The sequence below is a fragment of the Lithobates pipiens genome, unplaced genomic scaffold (assembly GCF_037356315.1).
Source record: "Lithobates pipiens isolate NorthernLeopardFrog02 unplaced genomic scaffold, aLitPip1_a1.2 Scaffold_16, whole genome shotgun sequence".
Lineage (NCBI taxonomy): Eukaryota > Metazoa > Chordata > Amphibia > Anura > Ranidae > Lithobates > Lithobates pipiens.
Window position 1 is genome coordinate 368391837 of NW_027507748.1, and position 19272 is coordinate 368411108.

The following is a 19272-nucleotide window of genomic DNA, read 5'->3' on the forward strand; positions in this document are numbered from 1 at the left end:
AATAGACAAAGGATGTGAATAGGTTTAAAGTAATATGAAAACAGTTGAAGAAAGGCCCATAAGAGGCTGTTTGTATATGGGGGGAAAAAACTGGAGAAGGTTAACTTTGAAATCTGGTCGCCCTGGGCAACATGCACATTTATCCCCATGTTTTCTCTCTTGAAATAAGAATTAGGTTGAGCATTAGTAAATATAACAAAGCTCTGCTTTGAGGCACCTCCAAGCAGCCACGTGTTTGGATTTATTTACATTAGGAAATTGGTTGTGTTCATACCTGAATTCTTGTGTGTTGATGTGTACTTTACATTCAAGTCAACTTCCTACCTGCTATAAAATTGGCGTTCTTGGGCATATTTTTTTTTAACGTTTCACATCTTCCCCCGTTAAAGCACTTTAACACTGATGCGGTGGGTGCAGCTCAGTGTATCCACGGGTTGTCTGCGATATGACATAGACTTCAATTGCATGGGTCGGTTTTGGTGTGTCTTCTGAAAGTGCACCAAAGTTCTGCCTGCAAGACTTTTGGTGCACTTTCAGAAAATGCACCAAATATGCCTGATGCCATTGAAGTCTATGGCATATCGCAGACAAATCACAGATACACCGAGCCGCACCTGCGGTGCGGGAAAACCACATCCATACGAAAGCAACCATAAGTAGCTTCTGACAGTTAAAAGAAAGTAAGAACTTGAGATTGCTGGCTCATTTGGTGTGTACCTTGGATGTTAAGGGCCAGAATATTGGGCATTACACTTTTATTCTATGTAACTAGACTAGAACTAGAGATATGGAAATAAGTGTGCCATGTTCACTTTCAGCAAAAATTTACAGTATAAAGTGTTTTTCTATTAACTGCAAACGTTTAACCAGTCCACTAAGGGACAATACAGGCTAACTACTATCTTTAAAAATGGCTAATAGTACCAAGGACATTGAGGAACAATACAAGCACCACTAATGCTAAACATACCAAGCAATGTTATACATGGTTGGTTCTGTTTAAACATGTGGGCATGTATACACTGTTTTGAGTATTACCACATATTTTTTTACTTGATGTAAATAGTTTTTATTTGTCATCATACAATAGAAGTTTAATGATGTACAAATGTAAGTTAAAGAGCGACTTGCCTTGAAGGAAAAAAAAAAAAAAGTCAACAGCTACAAATACTGGTAGTTGCTGACTTAATAAGTTATTTCTTTTTTAAATCCAGTACAGTTTTATAGAAAAAGTAGGATTTACACTGTTGTGGATGCTGATTTTTTACTAAAGATGTACTTATTAGTCCAGGAATCCAGTACTGTCTCCACCTAGACCAGTTCCTCACTGGTCTTCAGGTCTCTGGTGCTGCCAACTTGAATGTGAGAAGCTAGCTGTGACTTCCTGTTGCTTCATCGCCAGTTTCCCACTGGGCACTTGTGAGTAGCGCTGTGTTTTCTGAATGGAGCCGCAGCCTCCTGGAACCTGTGATGTGTCCCAGGAGGTTGAGGGTAGGGATGAGATGGAGGAATAGCGGAACTTTCCCTTTTTTAGGTAACATTCCACTTTTAATGTATTTAGAACATTTCAGGCTCTTACTACTTTTTAGAGTTTAGTACTGATTGCAGTGGGTTTCGTCCAGAGATAGGTGACCGAAGCCCAGCAAGTTATAGAGGGATTTCACTGTAAAAAAAAATATTAAAAGCCAGCAGCTACAAATATTGCAGTTGCTGAGTTTTAATAAATGGACACTCACCTGTCCCAGGATCCAGCAATGTAGGCAGCCAAGGCAGTTTGCCGCCGCCATTCTGGGTGAGGGAATCGGGAAGTGAAGCATTGCGGCTTCACTTCCCGGTTCCCTACTGCGCATGCGTGAGTTGCGCAGTGCAATAGGAATGGTCCGAACTGTCTCTGGGACCCGTGTGTGTCCCAGCAGATGGTGCGCCGGGACAGGAAGAGGCATAGACTTCCGTGGGAGTCTATGCCTGGAAGTGGGTGCAAATACCTGTCTTAGACGGGTATCTGCACCCCCCTCCCCCCTGAAAGGTGCCAACTGTGACACCGGAGGGGGGGAAGTTCTGATGAGCAGAAGTTCCAATTTAGGGTGGAACCCCGCTTTAAACTTTCAAGCATGTCGCCTTCAGCTGAACGTTTGGCCAAAAAAGAAAAGCCATTGCCTGTGGGCACGACTCCAGGAGTGCAGTTTATCCACTGAAATTGGAAACCTTTATAATCCTGTAATCTCCATCAGTGCTGACAATTGCTGCCCTACACACATGGACAAATTAGAAAGAAAACTACATAGCATCAATCTCACGGTTTGTTGGTATTTCATAAAACATGGATGTCAAACAAATGATGATAAAGTACTTTAAAATGTGTAATGATTGTAAAAGATTGACGTTTGTAAAATCCTTGACAGGTAGCCATAGCTTACCATGAGGCATTTATTGCATGTTCTAGCAGGAAGGTACCATAGGATCGTAAAGTGTTTTCTATGCTTGTGTTAGGACTTACAGAAGTTCCTACTACGTGCTTTGTGTATAAAGAGATGGGACTCATCCTCAAAAAAAAAGGTTTTATTGAAAATAATTTCATGATTTTACCTGCCATCTTCTGGTGGAATTTTGATTTATGTTCAACAATTCTATTTATAATAATTATCCCATATGGCAAATGCAAAAAAAAGGCACTGCCCCTGTTTATCAAAGAGCTGAGGCGTTTGTGAATAAACTGAAGGAATACTTTATTTAAAAAAAAAAAAAAAAAAGGACTTTTGATGTTAACCTGCAATATAGGATATTGGCAACATCTGCTTTATTAAGCTTGCTTTTTTCATTGTACTGGATTGTTAAAGCTAGTAAAATTATGAAAAATATAATCTACTTGCCAATATTGTTTTCCCAAGTACCTTTTCATTTCTCTTTCTAGTAGAGCAGTTCAAGGGTCCTTTTACACGGGTGCCATCAGTTCGGTCACATTGTATGTAAAGAACAAAACAATGAATAACATATTAGGGTTATATCAGTTCCATCTTTCAGTTTACATCAGTTTACACATTAGTTCAGTTTTACATTCTTTTCTTTTATATAGTTTCAGAAAGCCATTATGGGTGTCCAAAGGATGAACAAAAAATGTTTCTTGGCTAAAAGCAGACATAAATCGAATGGAATGGATGGCATCTGGTTAGCTCTGTCTAACAGAAAAAGATGCAGCCCTGTTCTATTAAAAAATAAAAGATCTGAACATGCACGTATGTTGGCATCTGTTTAAATCCAACTGCCCATAGATCTACATTGAGGTTCAGTCTGGATCCATCTGTCAAACTGACAGGCGTATCCAGTCTGAATGCTTGTGTGAAAGGGCCCTAAGACAATTCCCCCCCCCCCCCCCCTGAATAACAATTAACTTAAAGTGGCTGTAAATGCAAAATGCTCTTTTGCATTCTCTGCATTAAGGTAAACTAAACTGACCATGCCAGCTCCCTCTAGCAAGCGGCTTGCTTTGGAGGCACACTTGGAAGACCAGTCTGGAGAGTCGGCGGAGGACCCCAGAAGAGTAGGTTGAGGGCTGCTCTGTGCAGTATCATTGCACAGAGCAGGTAAGTATACCAAGTTTGTTTTCTTTATCGTACATCATGGGGCACATAGCCACAGTAATAACTGTATGGGTTGTTTGGCACCTTCAGGTGGTGGACACTGGCACACCCTAAACAGGAAATTCAATTCCCCTTATAACCCCTCCCCTTACCGGGAGTACCTTCGTGTTTTTCCGCTAGTGTCTTAGGTGTTGGTCAAATCTGCAAGGCCACAACCTGGCCTTCAGTCCGTACATACACCAGATTCTATCAGGTGGATGTAAGAAGGCATGAGGATATGTCCTTTGGGCGAAGTGTGCTGCAGGCAGCAGTATAGGTTCTCAGGTCTGATTGCACCTTACTTTTGTTTGTGTCCCCTCCCCTCAGGTGGCATTGCTCTGGGACATCCCATACAGTTATTACTGTGGCCCTGTGTCCCGTGATGTACGATAAAGAAAATATGATTTTTTTTTTAACAGCAGGTACTCTCTGTAAGGGGAGGGGTTATATGGGGAATTGAACATCCTGTTTAGGGTGTGCCAGTGTCCACCACCTGAAGGTGCCATATAACCCATACAGTTATTACTGTGGCTCTGTGTCCTGTGATGTACTCCAAGAAAAAGATTTTTTACAGTTAAGTGGAACTTTACTCTCTCAATCAACACTATTTTTAATCCTTATGCTGCAACTGTAAATACATAGGAAAGTATATTTACTTGTGTTGAGCTTTTTTTTACATTTCTTCAGTTACTTTGTTTTCCCAGCCTAGGCAAATGTCATATACATCCCAGGCCTGAGGTAAGGGCATATGGATTCCAGTAAGTAAATGCTATGTGAATCATTTGCCCTTACTCAAGATGTGGGTGTTTTTCAAAGTTTTTTCTCAGCAAAATAAAGCTTGGAGACATATATGGATGGATGGGGGAGTTTACTTTGAATATTAAACATTAATTAAATGGTGTATCTAGTTTGTCTACCTGCCAGAAAAAAAAACATTTGCACAATGATAGGTGCAAAAACATTCTGGAGCCAGTAGCCTGATGTATATAGTATAACTTATAATATGTAGTAGTATATACACTAATCTGTGTGTGAACATAAGCGCAGTCTGAATAGGCATATGGGAGAAACCATTGCCAACTTTGTGTGTATGTTTGCATGCTACAGGATTATTGTCCTTGTCATTGCTTCATTTCATGATTCATTAACTTGAAATAAGCTTTGAGCATATTAGATGGTGTTCCATCTAATATGACCCTGCTTGTTTAGTTCAGCTGCTCACTTAGCAGTGAACTACACAAGTTAGCCTTGGCAGCTCCCCTATTTCTATCCGCAGAGGTTCCTTTTAGCTAATAAATGCAAAAACATATTTGGTACTTTGTGATCACTGATGTATGATATATTCTTTCCTCTAAAAGCAGATGTCACAGTATATTCTACAAGCTAGTGCAGCCAGTGTTCAAGGTGTAAGGCACAAAAATGAAGACCTGTAATCTGCTTTACAAGCTACAGAATATTTCCATTACAGATTGTGTTTGTTGCATATGGTTTCTGCAGACACATCACACGTTTTCTTGTGTATTTCATATTCTCTGTACTAACGTATAAAGAGGAACACTGTTATTCTCTATGTGCAGTGTGGTGACCAAGGCACAATCTCATACTTTCAGTTCCTTTTTTTTGTGGTCATGTAATTTTTTTTTCCCTCTCCTTTTATTTTTCTTTCTAACAGCCGCATTTTGTTTTCTTTGCTTATTCTTCCTTTTTTTTTATGCTGAATGTGAAATTTGATTTTCTAAGCTGCACCCTCTGAATTCCTTTGCAGGTTGATGCAATAAAGGAAAAGGTGAAAGTTGATTTTTGTATTCCATCTTTAAACCTGGAAGACTAAGTCTAAAGAATCTGCATGCGTTTCCCATTTTCCCTTCCTTAATTATTACTACTGCTTCTACTTTCCTTCTTTCCTGACCTGCATTTACTTAAAGCCTCTGCTGGCATTTAACTAAATGAACTAAATTAGTTAGCAGTAGGTCTCTTAGTGTGTTACTACTAATTGGCTAATCTATACTCAGGAAAGGCATAAGGCATTGGCTCACAGTTACTAATGTAAAGCTGGCCAGTCATGTTTAGACAACTGAAGGACTTTAAATGCAGAAAATATGTAAATGTGTTGTCACTTTCAGCTTGTGAAGACTGCACAAAAGATTTTTGTATTCTATTTTCAAAATTTTCCTTTCTAAAGCAGCAACTAAAATGGTTACCAGTGCTTGCCTCTTTAAGAGTAATGTCACTTTTAACAAAAAAATCCTTTCCTGGTCTGTAGGGGCCATGTATTGCAGCTTTTTGCCTGTTGCTGTTTGTGTTGAAATGAAAGCATGTATTTTGGTCACTCCCTACTATTTGAGTGTGAGAATCTGCTTGCTGAAGTTACATGATCAATCCCAGAGTTGTAATAAAAAAATCCCATGACATGACCAGGAAATTGATTTTCTATGGAGTACTGGAAATGATGTACAGAAAGCTCCAAAGTTTTAGAAGAATGCCATATTTAAATATCTTACCAGTTTAAAATGATAGTTATATCATAAAAATTTGAAAAGCTTATTGCAATTTAATCAAAGTGGAAAAGGTGGGATTTTATCAAGATTTCCATTCAAGACGAAGTTAACTTTTAGGTTTTGGGTGGATGTGCTAGAGTTAATTGTGTTCATTTGAGTTATGCTAATCTTGGGATTTGCAGAGATGCTAGTTCCAGTCCTTGCCCCTTTCTCTTGTTTTTCCACTCTGCATCCATCCAATTGTGTTCTTTTGAACTCTGAATTCATATTCATGAGTGAAAAATACTGAGCACCTATTGAGCAAACACATTCGGATCCTGTTTCTCCTAACATACCCATGCTAAATTTGTGGATAGTACATCCCAAGTGCTTAGACGTTTTGTTTCCCATGGTTTACATTTTCTATATTTTAATTATATTGTTTGGAATTGCATTAAACCATACATATCCTTCAGAAATGTCAATTTTGCCACTAACATTGAACTGTGATCCAGTTTCTGATGATTTAAAATTTGCTGACAGTAGGCAAAAGTAGTCACAGAAGTGATTTTTTCCTGCTGTTATTGAGAAATGATCTCCTTTTATTACTGTCAAGGGTCAAATTGCTCAAAATATTCTGTTTACTGTTGAGTACGGGAAGTCTCGGGTTAAAGCAAACTTATTGTGAAAATACAACCCCCTTTCCCTAGCCTGACCTCCAGCCCCCCTTTTTTATGTTAAATGATCAAAAGGAAAAAAAAAAAAAAAGAATGCACCTTCCAGTTTTCAAGGTGACCATTCAAGTGATAAGCATTTGGGCATGAGGTCTCCGCTAAAGGTTAATGGTCAGAGTCTAGACACAGATCATTTAAACACTTCTGCCTGGTGTCGCTCTCAGGCCACTTATTTTGACATCATGTGATCAAATGCCTTGACCTATGACTTTTTGTGTTATATTGGCACAGTGAGAAGGCTCAAAGAAGTGGTTGTGTTTTCATTGTAGGCAAGCTTTAAGGAGATTCCTGTACAGCAAGAGTCCAGTATTTGACCTGAACAGGCATTAGGGGTATAGGAGAGTAGTATCCAAAGTCAAAAACTACAAATATTAATTTATCCTAAATTTAATTGGCTGGGTTAATTGCTAGATACTGTGGGCAGCAGACAAGACTGAAAGGTACCAAGAAAAAGATCCCAATACCTTTAGCCGGTGAAATGTAACCCTTGTGCTTTTTTTTAAGCTCACAATTAAAATATGTGGCGAGCTATTAGCCTATCCCTTGTTACCTTTGGAGTGCACAGCTTCACTACTTGGGAAAAACTAAACTAAAAAGTAGTAAAAAGGATGATCATTTTTTTTATTTTTATTTTTTTATTTTTTTTAGCAATCCATATTTGGTTCATTTGTAATTAAACCGTTTGCTGGAATTTTCCCAGTAGGAAAACCTACAACCTTACAAATGTGTACTGTTCTGAAAAGGGATCAATATTAAGATAGTAGTATAAATGTAGACATCAGGAAAATGTCCTTCTGTGTCTGGTCCTCCAAATTTGAGGGTGTGTGTGTGTGAAACAATATAAGCAATTTAACTGTGTTTGTATTGCCCTGATGAGCATGTCTGACAGCTTTTGTAACTGCATCACCATGTTTTTGCAACTTGGAACAAGCATTGCTGTGTAGGCTTTTGATAACAGAAATGTGTATGGCAAACTTCATAGACAGAATCCACTTCTTGCTTTTATTTTTTTTTTATTTTTTTATTCTCATGTACACATAACACACAGCATCAAATGCATGTTTCATTAGGCGGTCTTAGATCTGCAGCTTACTGCAGCTTCTGTGGAAAAGCCTTTTACAGTGTGTCCCTACTAACCTTTTTGTAATCTGTTTACATGGGTAACACTGAATTATTCCACATTTCTCGGGAAAGGAAGGAAATGATAACCTTTAAATAGACATGTACTTTTTCTCTTTAGGCATCTCTAATTCATATCACATAATCTATTACTAGGCTATCACGTGCAAAGTATTTTTCCTGTTTTTTTAAAACCAGCACGCCCCTGCTCAAAATCTTCAATTTGAGGAGAACGTTGATTCCTGGCTGTGGTTAGAGCAATAGCTGTAATGGTCATTTTTGCTATGTTGACAACTTAAAAGGTCAACAAAACGTAGCCTTTTAACCATCACAAGTCCATTGCTGAGGATGGATGAAAATTTGGCCAGTTGGCACTTTGAGGTTGAAAGAGGAAATTCCAATTAATTTAAATGTTTAAGATTAAATTTCTGTCTCATCCATTGAGGTACATAGGAAGCTTTTTTGCCTTCAGGTGGATTGGACCCTCAAACTAAAAAAAAATGTACACTAGCCCAGGATAGCGCTGGTTAACTTATTTTTTTGCTAGCACCTCTTTATTTTATTTTTTGCTTCAAATATGACTTTTCTTTAAACTGCTGCTCAAGCTTGGCTCTTTAATTGCAGGGCAATGGCACAGACATCCTTAGCCTGTCCTATGGAGTGCCACATCTGCACCTTGAGCTTAACATTGTGGTGACAGCCTGGAAGGGACTTTCAGGTACAAGGTTACACGTAGGGAACTTTCAAGACTCTATTTTGGTTACGTTAGTTATGGAGCTCTTTCCGGATCCAGAACTGCTGGCCTCACCTCAACATTTGTGCTCTCTGTGAAGACTTCAGCCTCATCAAGTACAAGGGTCTCTAGTTGTCTTTAAAATATACTTCCTTTAACCCCATTTTTCACTGCTTAGGTGGGTAACCCTGTGTGAATGACCACTTACTACATCTGCTAGGTGGAGTGTGCACGCATGCTCTTTACTGAAATGCAGCATTAAGGAAACCTCTCCCCACCGCTGCTCCTGGTTTGCAAAGAGCCACACAGAGCTGTTCCTGCTGCCCTTCCACAGTGACTTTGGCCACTTGACCCTTAACCTCTACCAGCTCTCTGGGTTTTGCGAGGATCTAAGACCATTCCTTGTACTCCGAGTTTTAAGTTGCCTTACCACTATGCAGTGGGAATGTGTATTACTCTAGATAGAGAAGGAAAGTCCTGCAGAACTGACTGCCCCCAGCTCACACTCTAATAGCTCTTGGGCTAACTGCAGTGCACCTACTGATGCAGTTGGTCCTCTGCAGCCTGGGATCCTGTTCTTTGCTTCAGGGTCTACACAGTCTTCCTTTGCGCCATTGGGTGTAGTCGGTTCCTTTGCCATTGCAGCTGAGGTTTGTAACTACAGTCATGCAAGACTTTGTGGCCAAGATCACTTATGCAGGCCGTAGACGGAGCAAATTTATTAAAGAAATTAGTTTAATTCTCCCATCAATACGAACAAGTGTTGATTCGGGAAACCCTCCTGCCATATCATTGTCTTCCCACAGAGGGGGAAGCCACCCCCGCCTGAAGGAGACAGTGATTATTGCTAGCGGCTATAATATCTGCTTCCAATAATCACATGTAAAATTCAGCAGGCTGGTTGTACCCAAAATGATTGATTGATCAACTCCTCCTGAACCAGCCGAGAGTCGAACAGTCTCTGGACAGCTTTTTTTATTTGCTGACTCTGATACTTCTGAGGTTAAAACCATGCTCCCACACCACCTGCTTCCCTTCCCTCTGCAGATTCTGTATCTGATTTACCCAATCTGCTGAGACTTTGATTCTGAGTCACTTTAGTCTTTACATGACTAGTCTGTCTTCAAGAAATTGCAGTTGACCGCCATTGTGCTCAATTTTAAAAAGACCATTTCAGCTCTTATGGATGTGCAGCACGCTACTCTGAAACTAGATGATCAGCCTGCTGCTTCCTGCCAGTGGTGCTTTCAGTCTTGTGTTATTTAGAGCCCCTAAGACCTCCAAAGACTTTTCCAATGCACCTGCTGTTTCATATGTTCCTTTACAGAGTTTGGAAATACCCAGACAAGATGTTTTCTTCCCCCCAAGCACTTATTAGTCTTGTACCTGTTTAGACTGCCCCACTGTTGATCTGGCAGTGTCCTACTTTAACAAGCAACAAGCGTACTGATGGAGCATGCATCTGTCTTTAAGCAAATAACCAATACATGGTTGGAAGTCCCCTCTAGAGCTGTAGCCTTGCTGTGACAGGTCCTGCTTTTCACACCATCTTGGCTTTGACTTGACGTTGCCAAACCTTGGCCAACTGGTCAAAGTGTCTTTAAAAGGGAAACCACATCTAATAATTGTCTAATTATCATTTCCATGTCCCCCAAGCTTGTCTCATAGTCAAACAGCAAGGTCTGGGGCTCAAAGGTCTGCCAAATTCTTAGACTAACTTTCCTCCTCATGAAGGTGCACCTCCACTTTTCAGAGTAAGGCAGTATTTCCAGACACTTGGACTGCTTTGATCTCAGACACCCGGTGCAGGGTGTGGTATCTTGCCCCCTTCTTGGTTTCTCACCTCCAACCTTTCTGTGTTGCACAGATGAGCAAAAGGGAGGTGGTCCAGGGCATGTATTGCCGATGGGGTCATTGGATACTGACCACCTGGCTTCCAAATCAACAACAAACTGAACATGTTTGTGTCCAAGTACACAGATTCTCTAGCGGTAACAGGAGATGGCTCCTTTGCAAGATCGAGATGAAGGGCATCCAGGCAATTCTCATTGCTCCACATTAGCCCTGGTAGGTGTGCTATGTTGGCTTAGCAAATGTGAATCTCTATTTTCACCCAGGGAGTTTCTCTGTGGGACAATTCTTCTTTCACCCAGTTGGGTCTGGACCAGCTTCAACTGTAAGTACTCTCAAGGGTCGTGTTTCTACTGTTTTGTTTCAGAGACCATAGCCCTCTCATTCTTCCATCAAGACCTTTGTACAAGTAGTCTCTCTTGTAGCTTTCCATGTTTGTTCCCTTGTAACACTGGAATTTGGAATCTGTTTCTGTCTGCGCTTCAGAAACTGCTGTTTGAATGCCTCAGGCCCCACTACCTACAAGGTGGTATTACTTGTTTCCATCATCATTGTAAGGTACGTCTGAACCCAATCCTTTAAGGAACCCTTCCTTTTTTTTTTTTTTTTTTCCTTAGGGACAAGGTGGTGTTGAGGGCTAGGACTTCCTTCTTGCCAAATATATTCTCCCTTTCACCTAAACCAGGACACAGTCTCTGTCCCTCTGTATGACTCCAGGTTCACTCAAAAGATATTTCCTTCTATTGTCTGGATATGGTTTAGGCTGTAAAAGTCTTAGTTACTGCTTTCAGGGAGGTTTTCTTTTTTCTTTTTGTCACCCCAGCTATATCCTGGAAGAGTACTACAGCTTCTTGTTCACCAGTTCATCCAAGCTTATAGTTTCAAGGATCAAGTACCACCATTTCTTGGCAGTGCACACTGAGTGCTTTTTAGATTAGCTAGGCTTTCTCCTGGTCATCTGTTTACACATTCTCGAAGTTCTACCAGGTGGACGTTGATGCCAGCTTCAGGAGGCTCTTTAGACTGCTTTTGGACATCCCGAAGGTGAAAGACTTTCTATGCACTCAATGGATGAGAAGGAAAATAGATTTTGCTGAGCTCATCTAGAGAAGAAGAGCGCACTTAGCGCAGTGTGGGCATCCTAGAGCAGCCGCTATGGGATGAACAATTCAGATGTCCAGCCTGTTCTGCAAACATCAGGATGGAGGGGGATTAGCTGGCCAGGGGTTTTTGTGGATAGATAATCTAACAGTTGGACTGTTATGTACAGTTCAGAGAATAAATGCTTGGGAAATTTGGGGAAAGCCTGCTGAAAGTGAACTTGCACTTTAAAGAAAAGCAAATTAAAACCTACTAGGCTCCAGGCCTACCAAAACAAGGGGCTCACTCAGACATAGAAGTACTTTTAGTTTAGATTGTGATGCTGCAATAGAAAAAAAAACAGGTGCTTTTTATCTAGCAAGAGTATCTATTCCCCATGGAATAGTGGTGTATAATTTTAATCTGTAAATTAAACCTATGCATTTTTGTATAGTATTTATTTGTAACCTGTTTAGTCTTACTCTTTTATCTAGATATAATCTTCATGTTTAAAAAAAAAAAAACCTGTCTCCAAAAATGTAAAATGTTAGATATCCCTCACAATGTGCAATTTGCTTATACTGTGCAGACTACAAATGTATGTTTCCAGGTGCTAGTTTTCCAGAACATATGTGCCCAGTGATGGAGGAACTCATTGGTGCCAAGAAAACGTGTGTTTTATTACAAAAAAAACATGGCTTTTGTGTGCATGGAAGGTTTTGTCGGGCTTTTCTTTATACCCTTCCAACTAATGGAAACGCTGTGTTTCATAGTGTTTTCTGAGACAATATGCTTGTCACGTATTTGAGCATGTGTGTTTGTTGATTCTCTGCTGCATAATCTTATGCTTCTGTCCTTCTGGGCCTTTTTTGTCCATACTGGATCAAGTGGTATAGGCTGCTGTAGTGTGATTAAAATATCAAGAACTTTTCTTGTTATGATTTATCATTAACCTTAATAACCTGTCAGCAGTTTGATAGAACGCTTTGCCTGCATGAGGTTTGTAGGAACACGCACACAAATTGTTTAGGTGGCATCTTCCAGAATTCTTCTTCCTCATATTTTGGAGACAAAGTGGACATTGGTCAACTGAAAATGAAGAGAAAGTACTATCGTAAATTTATGGCACCTTTTACCTGCCTCATTCTTGCAGACCTCTCAGGACGAGGCTCAATGAGGTTTCTAGCTGTTAGAGTGAATTCTTCTCTGGGGCATTCTGCTCAGTTAGGTTTATATCGAACATCGCAGTGGAGCACACATGAGGCATGATCAGACAGAATGAAGAATTTGGCTTTGGACTGAGGTCAGGGTGAACTTTTTGCCAATTTCCTTCTTGTTTATAGGATAACGTTTGTCTGTAAAATCTTAACTTTTTTCATTGTATTGTTGTGACTGAAACCATTAACCAAATTGTACAGTGTGCGAGAACTGCTTGCATGTCAGTTCAGTTTTCAGATTTTTCCTTTGAGGAGCAGGTGTATGGAAATATAGATTGACATTAGATAACTTTTGTTTATAGAACAGAACTACAGATGAAAATTTTCAACTGCTGGTCTTCAGTTACATATTTTGTTACATAGCAATCCAGCCAGTGATGCACTTATACATTAGACTTGTATATCCAAAACCAAAAGGACCCCCTACTGTCATTCTCTTGGTGGTACTTTATATTAATAAATTACATTGCATTTGGTAAGTTTCCCAATTGTACATGAACGTATTTAATTATTGTGGTTACTAAATACTGGCAATTACTGCCTTGTATGGCAGCATGTTCTAGTTGTGTAACCTCCATGAGAGGGGAATCTTAAGGCTTTTCCACATTTTACTGGTCATTCATATAGGAGTCACAGTGAGGCTTTGTATCTACTGGGAATCTAACCATTTTTTTATTGTAATTCTTTTTCAAGGTTGACAAGCTGGATGCCTCTGAATCTCTCAGAAAAGAGGAGGAGCAAGCAACAGAGACACAACCAATTGTTTATGGTAATTCTTTACATTTTTTAACTATAACCTAAGGCAGTTATGATGAACTTTGGCATGCCAGTTGTTTTGGAACTACATTTCCCATGATGATCAACTACACTGCAGAATGCATGAGCATCATGGGAAATGTGATTTCAAAACATCTGGGGTGCCAAGATTCACCATCACTGACCTATGGGCCCTTTGTGTCCAACATTGGCTTAAATTCGTTTGTTGCAAATAGGGTTTAATGTAAGCAAAATAGTTAAATCTCTTCGTAGCAGAGATTTAATCCCCTATACATATCTAGGCTTATTGGGATACATTTGACCAATTATTTCTCGTAACTATAAACACCTAATTTTCTAATCTTGTTTAACCCCTTAACGTCCTTGCCTCTCTGCCCTTCAAGAGGTTTCTGATGTTGGAAGGTGGCGTGGGGTTTCTGATTATGTGACCGCTGTCATTGGCTGTCGCATGATCAGAAAGTTCCCATTCCCAAGTAAAGATCTGAACTTTGTTAACCCACTGGTAACTGTGTCGGGAGCACGCACTATTGACACAGCTGTTTTATATTCTGGTAAGCGTATATGCGGCCGCTCGACGTTGAGGCCCACCCGCCAAGAGGACGCATATATGCATACTACCGGCGCGCAAAGGGGTTAAAAAGAACCTAGTAGGTATATTTATAAGGGGGTAGCGACCCAGGCCTACCAGAAGGCTATAAATGAGGATGCACGCATTTAGGATGCTGCTTAAATGCTGGGAAATCGGCTTGTTGTCCTAATTGGTGAGTGCTCTGTGTGGGGTTTTATTTTTTATTATTTTTTTTTTTTTTAAACCTCCTAACCCCTGCAGCTGTGATCTTCTGGTGCTGTGGGAGTCATTTGACCTGTCAAGGGCACGCATCAAAAGTGCTGACTATATGCTCTGCTCGCATTTTATGCACCCCTGCTACATTCATGAAAGCTGTAATATCACTTCTCACATTCTTAGAGCACTTTTTATTTTGGAAAGTGATGGTACAGCGTTATGAATGGAGCAGAGAAAATATATATAACTGCTCAAATACCAGTGGCTTGTACATATATTTAATCAGGTGCTAAAGGGATGTTACCACATATTAACACTACAAATTCCAGATGGACCCTCTACACACTGCTATACACCCTTTCCAGGACTATGCAATGAAAAACAGGGATTTTTATTTCACACATATTGCAATATATGCTTAAGCTGGCCAACTGCGTCAAAGTAATCCCTCTTGTGGCCATTTAGCTACACTGCAAATGCTACGCTGGACACCATGCCAACATGGGGCATCAAGACACAAGGTGGAGTTACTAGGTTCAGGTCTGGTCACTGACCTGCGTTACAACCGCTTTTATGAATGGAGCAGGATGTGGAAAGTGCAGGCATAGTCGGCTATGCCACTTGAGTGACTGTGACAGGTTCAGTACATAAGAACTCCCATGGCATCAGAAGATCATAGCTGCAAGGGTATGGATCGAGGAAGGAGAGGGGTTGGGGGCAAAGGAATGAACATTTCACCAAGCAGAGCAGTCACCAGCACAAGTAACACTTCTTGTTCACTGTAATTGCTGTCCCTTGTTCTGAATAAATAAAACAATTGCAAAACTTAAGAGGTATGGGTTTGGGGTTTTTTCCATATTCATTCTTACCTAGGTGGATGCAGCATCGGCCCCCTGGCGCCTCTACGCTGAGAACCGAGCCATCGTTGATGGCTTTGTTCTCATAGCTCCCTGAGCAGAGAGCTGCTGACTGGCAATCAGCCTGGACTACTTTCTGTGAGGTCGGCAAAGAGCAGACATCAGTCCACTCTGCTGAAAACAGGTCAAAGGAGTGCAAAAAGAATTGCGCTCCTGTAATCCATAAGAGAAGCTCAGCCAAACGAGCTTTGGCTGGACTTCTCCTTTTAAAGAGGAAGGTAAACCCTGATGGGTTTTACGTCTTTTTTTTTTTTTTTTTCCCCCTGCAAAGTAAAAGCATGCATACTAGCCCATTATGTTGCACTTGCCTGCAAAGTCACTGCTGTCCCCCCGCTGTATGGAAGAGTTTGTCTTTACTCTTCCTTCTGGAGCCGTGGACTCCAGCTCTCTGACTGGCCGGAGTCGCGTGATGTCACTCCCGTGCATGCGTGCGGGTGCCACCAGTCACGGCACAAGCCCTTTAGAAATGGCACAATCGTGTCCCTTCAGTGCACATGCACCGCTGACGTAGGTGCAAGCGTATATGGTAAATGGGAGATATTTCCAGCACCTAGGCTTGCCTATAGGTAAAAGTTGTTGTACAGGGTTTACAACCACTTTAAGCTTTAGGCCTCATGCACACTGGATGTTTTTACAGCTGCTCCTAGGGGTGTGTCAGGCATTTTTAAGCTGTTCAAAAAAATAAATAAATAAAAAACTCTGTTTATTGTGTGTGTCTAGGCACACATAGGCTTCTGGGAGCTGGAAGTGGCATAGATGTTTTTCAAGCTGCAAAAAAAAAAAAACCCCGGGCCAGTGCGTTCTGGAACAGCAGTGTTACCGCTGTAAAAGCGCCTGATACGGCTAAACGCATGTTAACGATGTATACCGTTAACTGTTTTTAAGCTGTAGTAATTGGATTTGAGAATGGAAAATAGAGGGCAGAGAAACACTGCCAAATGCTAATGCAGCTAAATGTGCATTAAGGTCAATGTGAAGTGCTTCTAAAAGTGTGTTTTTACAGCCGATTTCTTTTTTTTTTCTTTCTCCCCTGGCGTTGGTACTGGCTTTGCTGCTGTTTTTTTATTTTTTTTAAACTCCCTGTGTGCATGAGGCCAGTAAGTGGTTGTAAAGGCACAAGGTTTTTTACCTTCATGGATTCTATCTATGAAGGTAAAAAAACCTTCTGTGTGCAGCATCCCCCCCCCCCCTCCCAATACTTACCTGAGCTCCATCCCGATTCATCGATGTTCATGTGAGCCTTGCCTCTTTGGGGACTCGCGCTCCTGATTAGTTTTTGGCAGCAGTGGGAGCCATTGGCCAACCATTGAGCCAATCGGGAGATGCGTGTGTGTGTGTGAATGGACACAGCCTTGGCTCAGGAGCACACCTACTTGGGTGCCCCCACAGCAAGCTGCTTGCTGTGGAGGCACCTAGCAGGAGGGGAGGGGCTAGAAGCCCTGGCGTTGGACCAGAGAAGAGGAGGATTCAGGCTGCTCTGTGCAAAACCATTATACAGAGCAGGTAAGTATAACATGTTTGATATTTAAAAAACGTAAAATAACAAGGGTTTAATATCGCTTTAAAGTGGAACTAAAGGCAAAACTTTTTTATTTTTTTGTGATCTTTGTCCCATTTGGGAAATTGCTCCAAAGTGAGGAAATCCCTGGTTGTCACCAAAAAGAGTGTCCCCATTGGAAGAGTTCTCCAACATCTTGAAAAAATATTAAAGTGCTATAGTTATTTTTTTTATTTATTTTTTTTTTCACGCACAGTTGAAAGTAAAATTTTCGCTAACAGAATATTTTTTCAGGAAATAGTTCTACTATCTTGACGCATCAGAGATCTTATATAATTTATAAATAATTTACATTTTTATTTATTTTTTCTTCCTACAGGCCAGCCCCAGCTAATGCTGACCGCAGGACCCAGTGTCCCAGTACCTCCCCAAGCGCCATTTGGTTACGGCTATACTGCACCACCTACATACGCGCAGCCCCAACCTGGATTTGGATACAGCATGTAAAACAAAGAGCTGCAACCTCTGAACCTGGGCTATTTTCTTAAAGAAATTCCACCGTCCTCCTTCCCCCCTTCTTGACCCATAGCAGGGAAGAGCTCCAAAATCCCTTTGTTTCATGAAGGACAGTTTTATTTTCTACAGCATATGGATCACACCACTTTAAATTCTTTTGTTCACATTCCATATTCTCCAAAATTATGATGATTATTTTGATGGGCATAGTACTTCAATGCTTTAAGTGGGCTTTCTATTTTTTTATTTTTGTGTTTGTGGTTTTTCCTTTCTTTTTACGGAGGACTGCTTGTAACCTCTCCAGTAACTGGGGGATGCGTATGTCTAGGCTAGGTTTGGAAACCTTGGCTATTGCAGAGGTTAACGCAATCCTCTGAACCCCTCACAGGACCTGCAATACATTCTAAAATATATCGTGTAGAAACACTGGCAGCAAAGGGGTTAACAAAGCTAACAGTCTATGTGAAGAATCTCTGATTTGCACTCTGTAGTGTTAGAAAACTTAATATTGAATCTCTCAAAATTGATGTATGTAAGCAGCTTATGTACTGTCTTATCTAAATACATATATCTACTTGTATATTCTGAAGAAAAAAAAAAGTTTCTATTTCCACATGCAAGACTGCCGATGACAAAAGAACACTAATCTCTATGTTCTATTCCAGTTTTGTTGTGCAGCTCATAAAACTATTAATTTTAGCAACATACAAAACAACGTTGCATAAACAGAAAAAAGTTGCGTAAGGGAATATTCATTTGCGCGTATAGATAATGCTAGTGTGTGTAGCTCACTCCATGATGAACAGATGGCCCTATGTTGTGCTGTATCCTGTGCTTTTTTTGTGGGACCATTTCATTCAGGAACGAAGAAGGCACCATGATTCCAGTCTGTGTACTACCCTTCTCCTATTCCCTGAGGTTTATGTATGTTGGATATTGTGGTGTTCTTAGGTCACTGTTTTGAGTGTACAGAGGAGAGAATTTAAGCAACAACATAAAAAAAATTAAATGCTGTTCGGTTTTGTTTGTGCAATTTGAGATGACAGATTTAAAGAAAAAAAAATAAAAATAAAACATGAAATAAAAATACTGAACTGTGGACATATTATACAATATCAGTGGTGATGTATTTTTATTTATTTCAACTGTAATATCCTTATTTTTTTTCACTCCCAAAATTGTCCTCTTATTTCAGTGTTGTGTATTGGTATAAATGTGACGACTATTTGGCAACATAGACTATTTCATTCCGCTGCCTATATTTAAAGTGAATCAGTGCCCAAACTATGCACACTAAAATCTTTACATATTCAAAACAAACATTAAGGGTTGGTTCCCACTGGTGCGATGTCCGACATCAGATTTTGTTTGCACTGCAGCGTAAATCACATGTGGTCTCTGTGTAATGCAGTTTCAGCCATACCAATAGTATGGCTGAAATTGCATTTGGACCAAACTCACACAGGACCCTTTTTTCAGTCCGCAGCAGAATCTGATCGCATGGGTGTTCACACACATGCGATCTGATACCTGTCCAAATTTGCAGTTCTAACTGCCATATGCGTATAACGGATTTGGGGATTAACTTTCAATTGACACTCCCAACAATAGTGTGAACTGCTGGGAAACTGCTGCCTGGAGACATGCGATGCGGAACCCACAGTGGATTCGCAGGGTGCCCGCATAGCTGTAGTGTGAACAGAGCCTAAAAGCACTTCATCGCTCGCACTTGTACACCCCTTTAGAGCGGAGCGGTTTTTACATTTCTGCTGTGAACCTGTTTATTTGGCAATAACTTTGTCATAACAAGCTAATACATATATAATGTTCTTTTAAAGCCGACTTATGCTTCTTGCACACGGGAGTAAAAATATTCCGTTTTTTACTGCTCTGAAATGAGATGCATTGTTTGAGTCATTGCACACAGCTGAGTAAAGATCAGTAATACAGCA

General features: G+C 40.5%; 1 protein-coding gene across 2 annotated transcripts in view; it reads left to right on the forward strand.

Moving 5' to 3' along the window:
- Window positions 1-18433, forward strand: part of CLTC (clathrin heavy chain) — a 106603-nt gene extending 88170 nt beyond the window's left edge. The window contains exons 31-33 of one of the 2 annotated variants that reach the window (XM_077482108.1): window positions 5383-5403; window positions 13522-13597; window positions 17184-18433. In XM_077482108.1, coding sequence (XP_077338234.1) covers window positions 5383-5403; window positions 13522-13597; window positions 17184-17311 — 225 coding nt within the window. In that variant the 3' untranslated portion in view covers window positions 17312-18433. The remainder of the gene's footprint in view (window positions 1-5382; window positions 5404-13521; window positions 13598-17183) is intronic. The other variant, XM_077482109.1, reaches the window with a different exon arrangement.
- The last annotated feature ends 839 nt before the right edge of the window (window positions 18434-19272 follow it).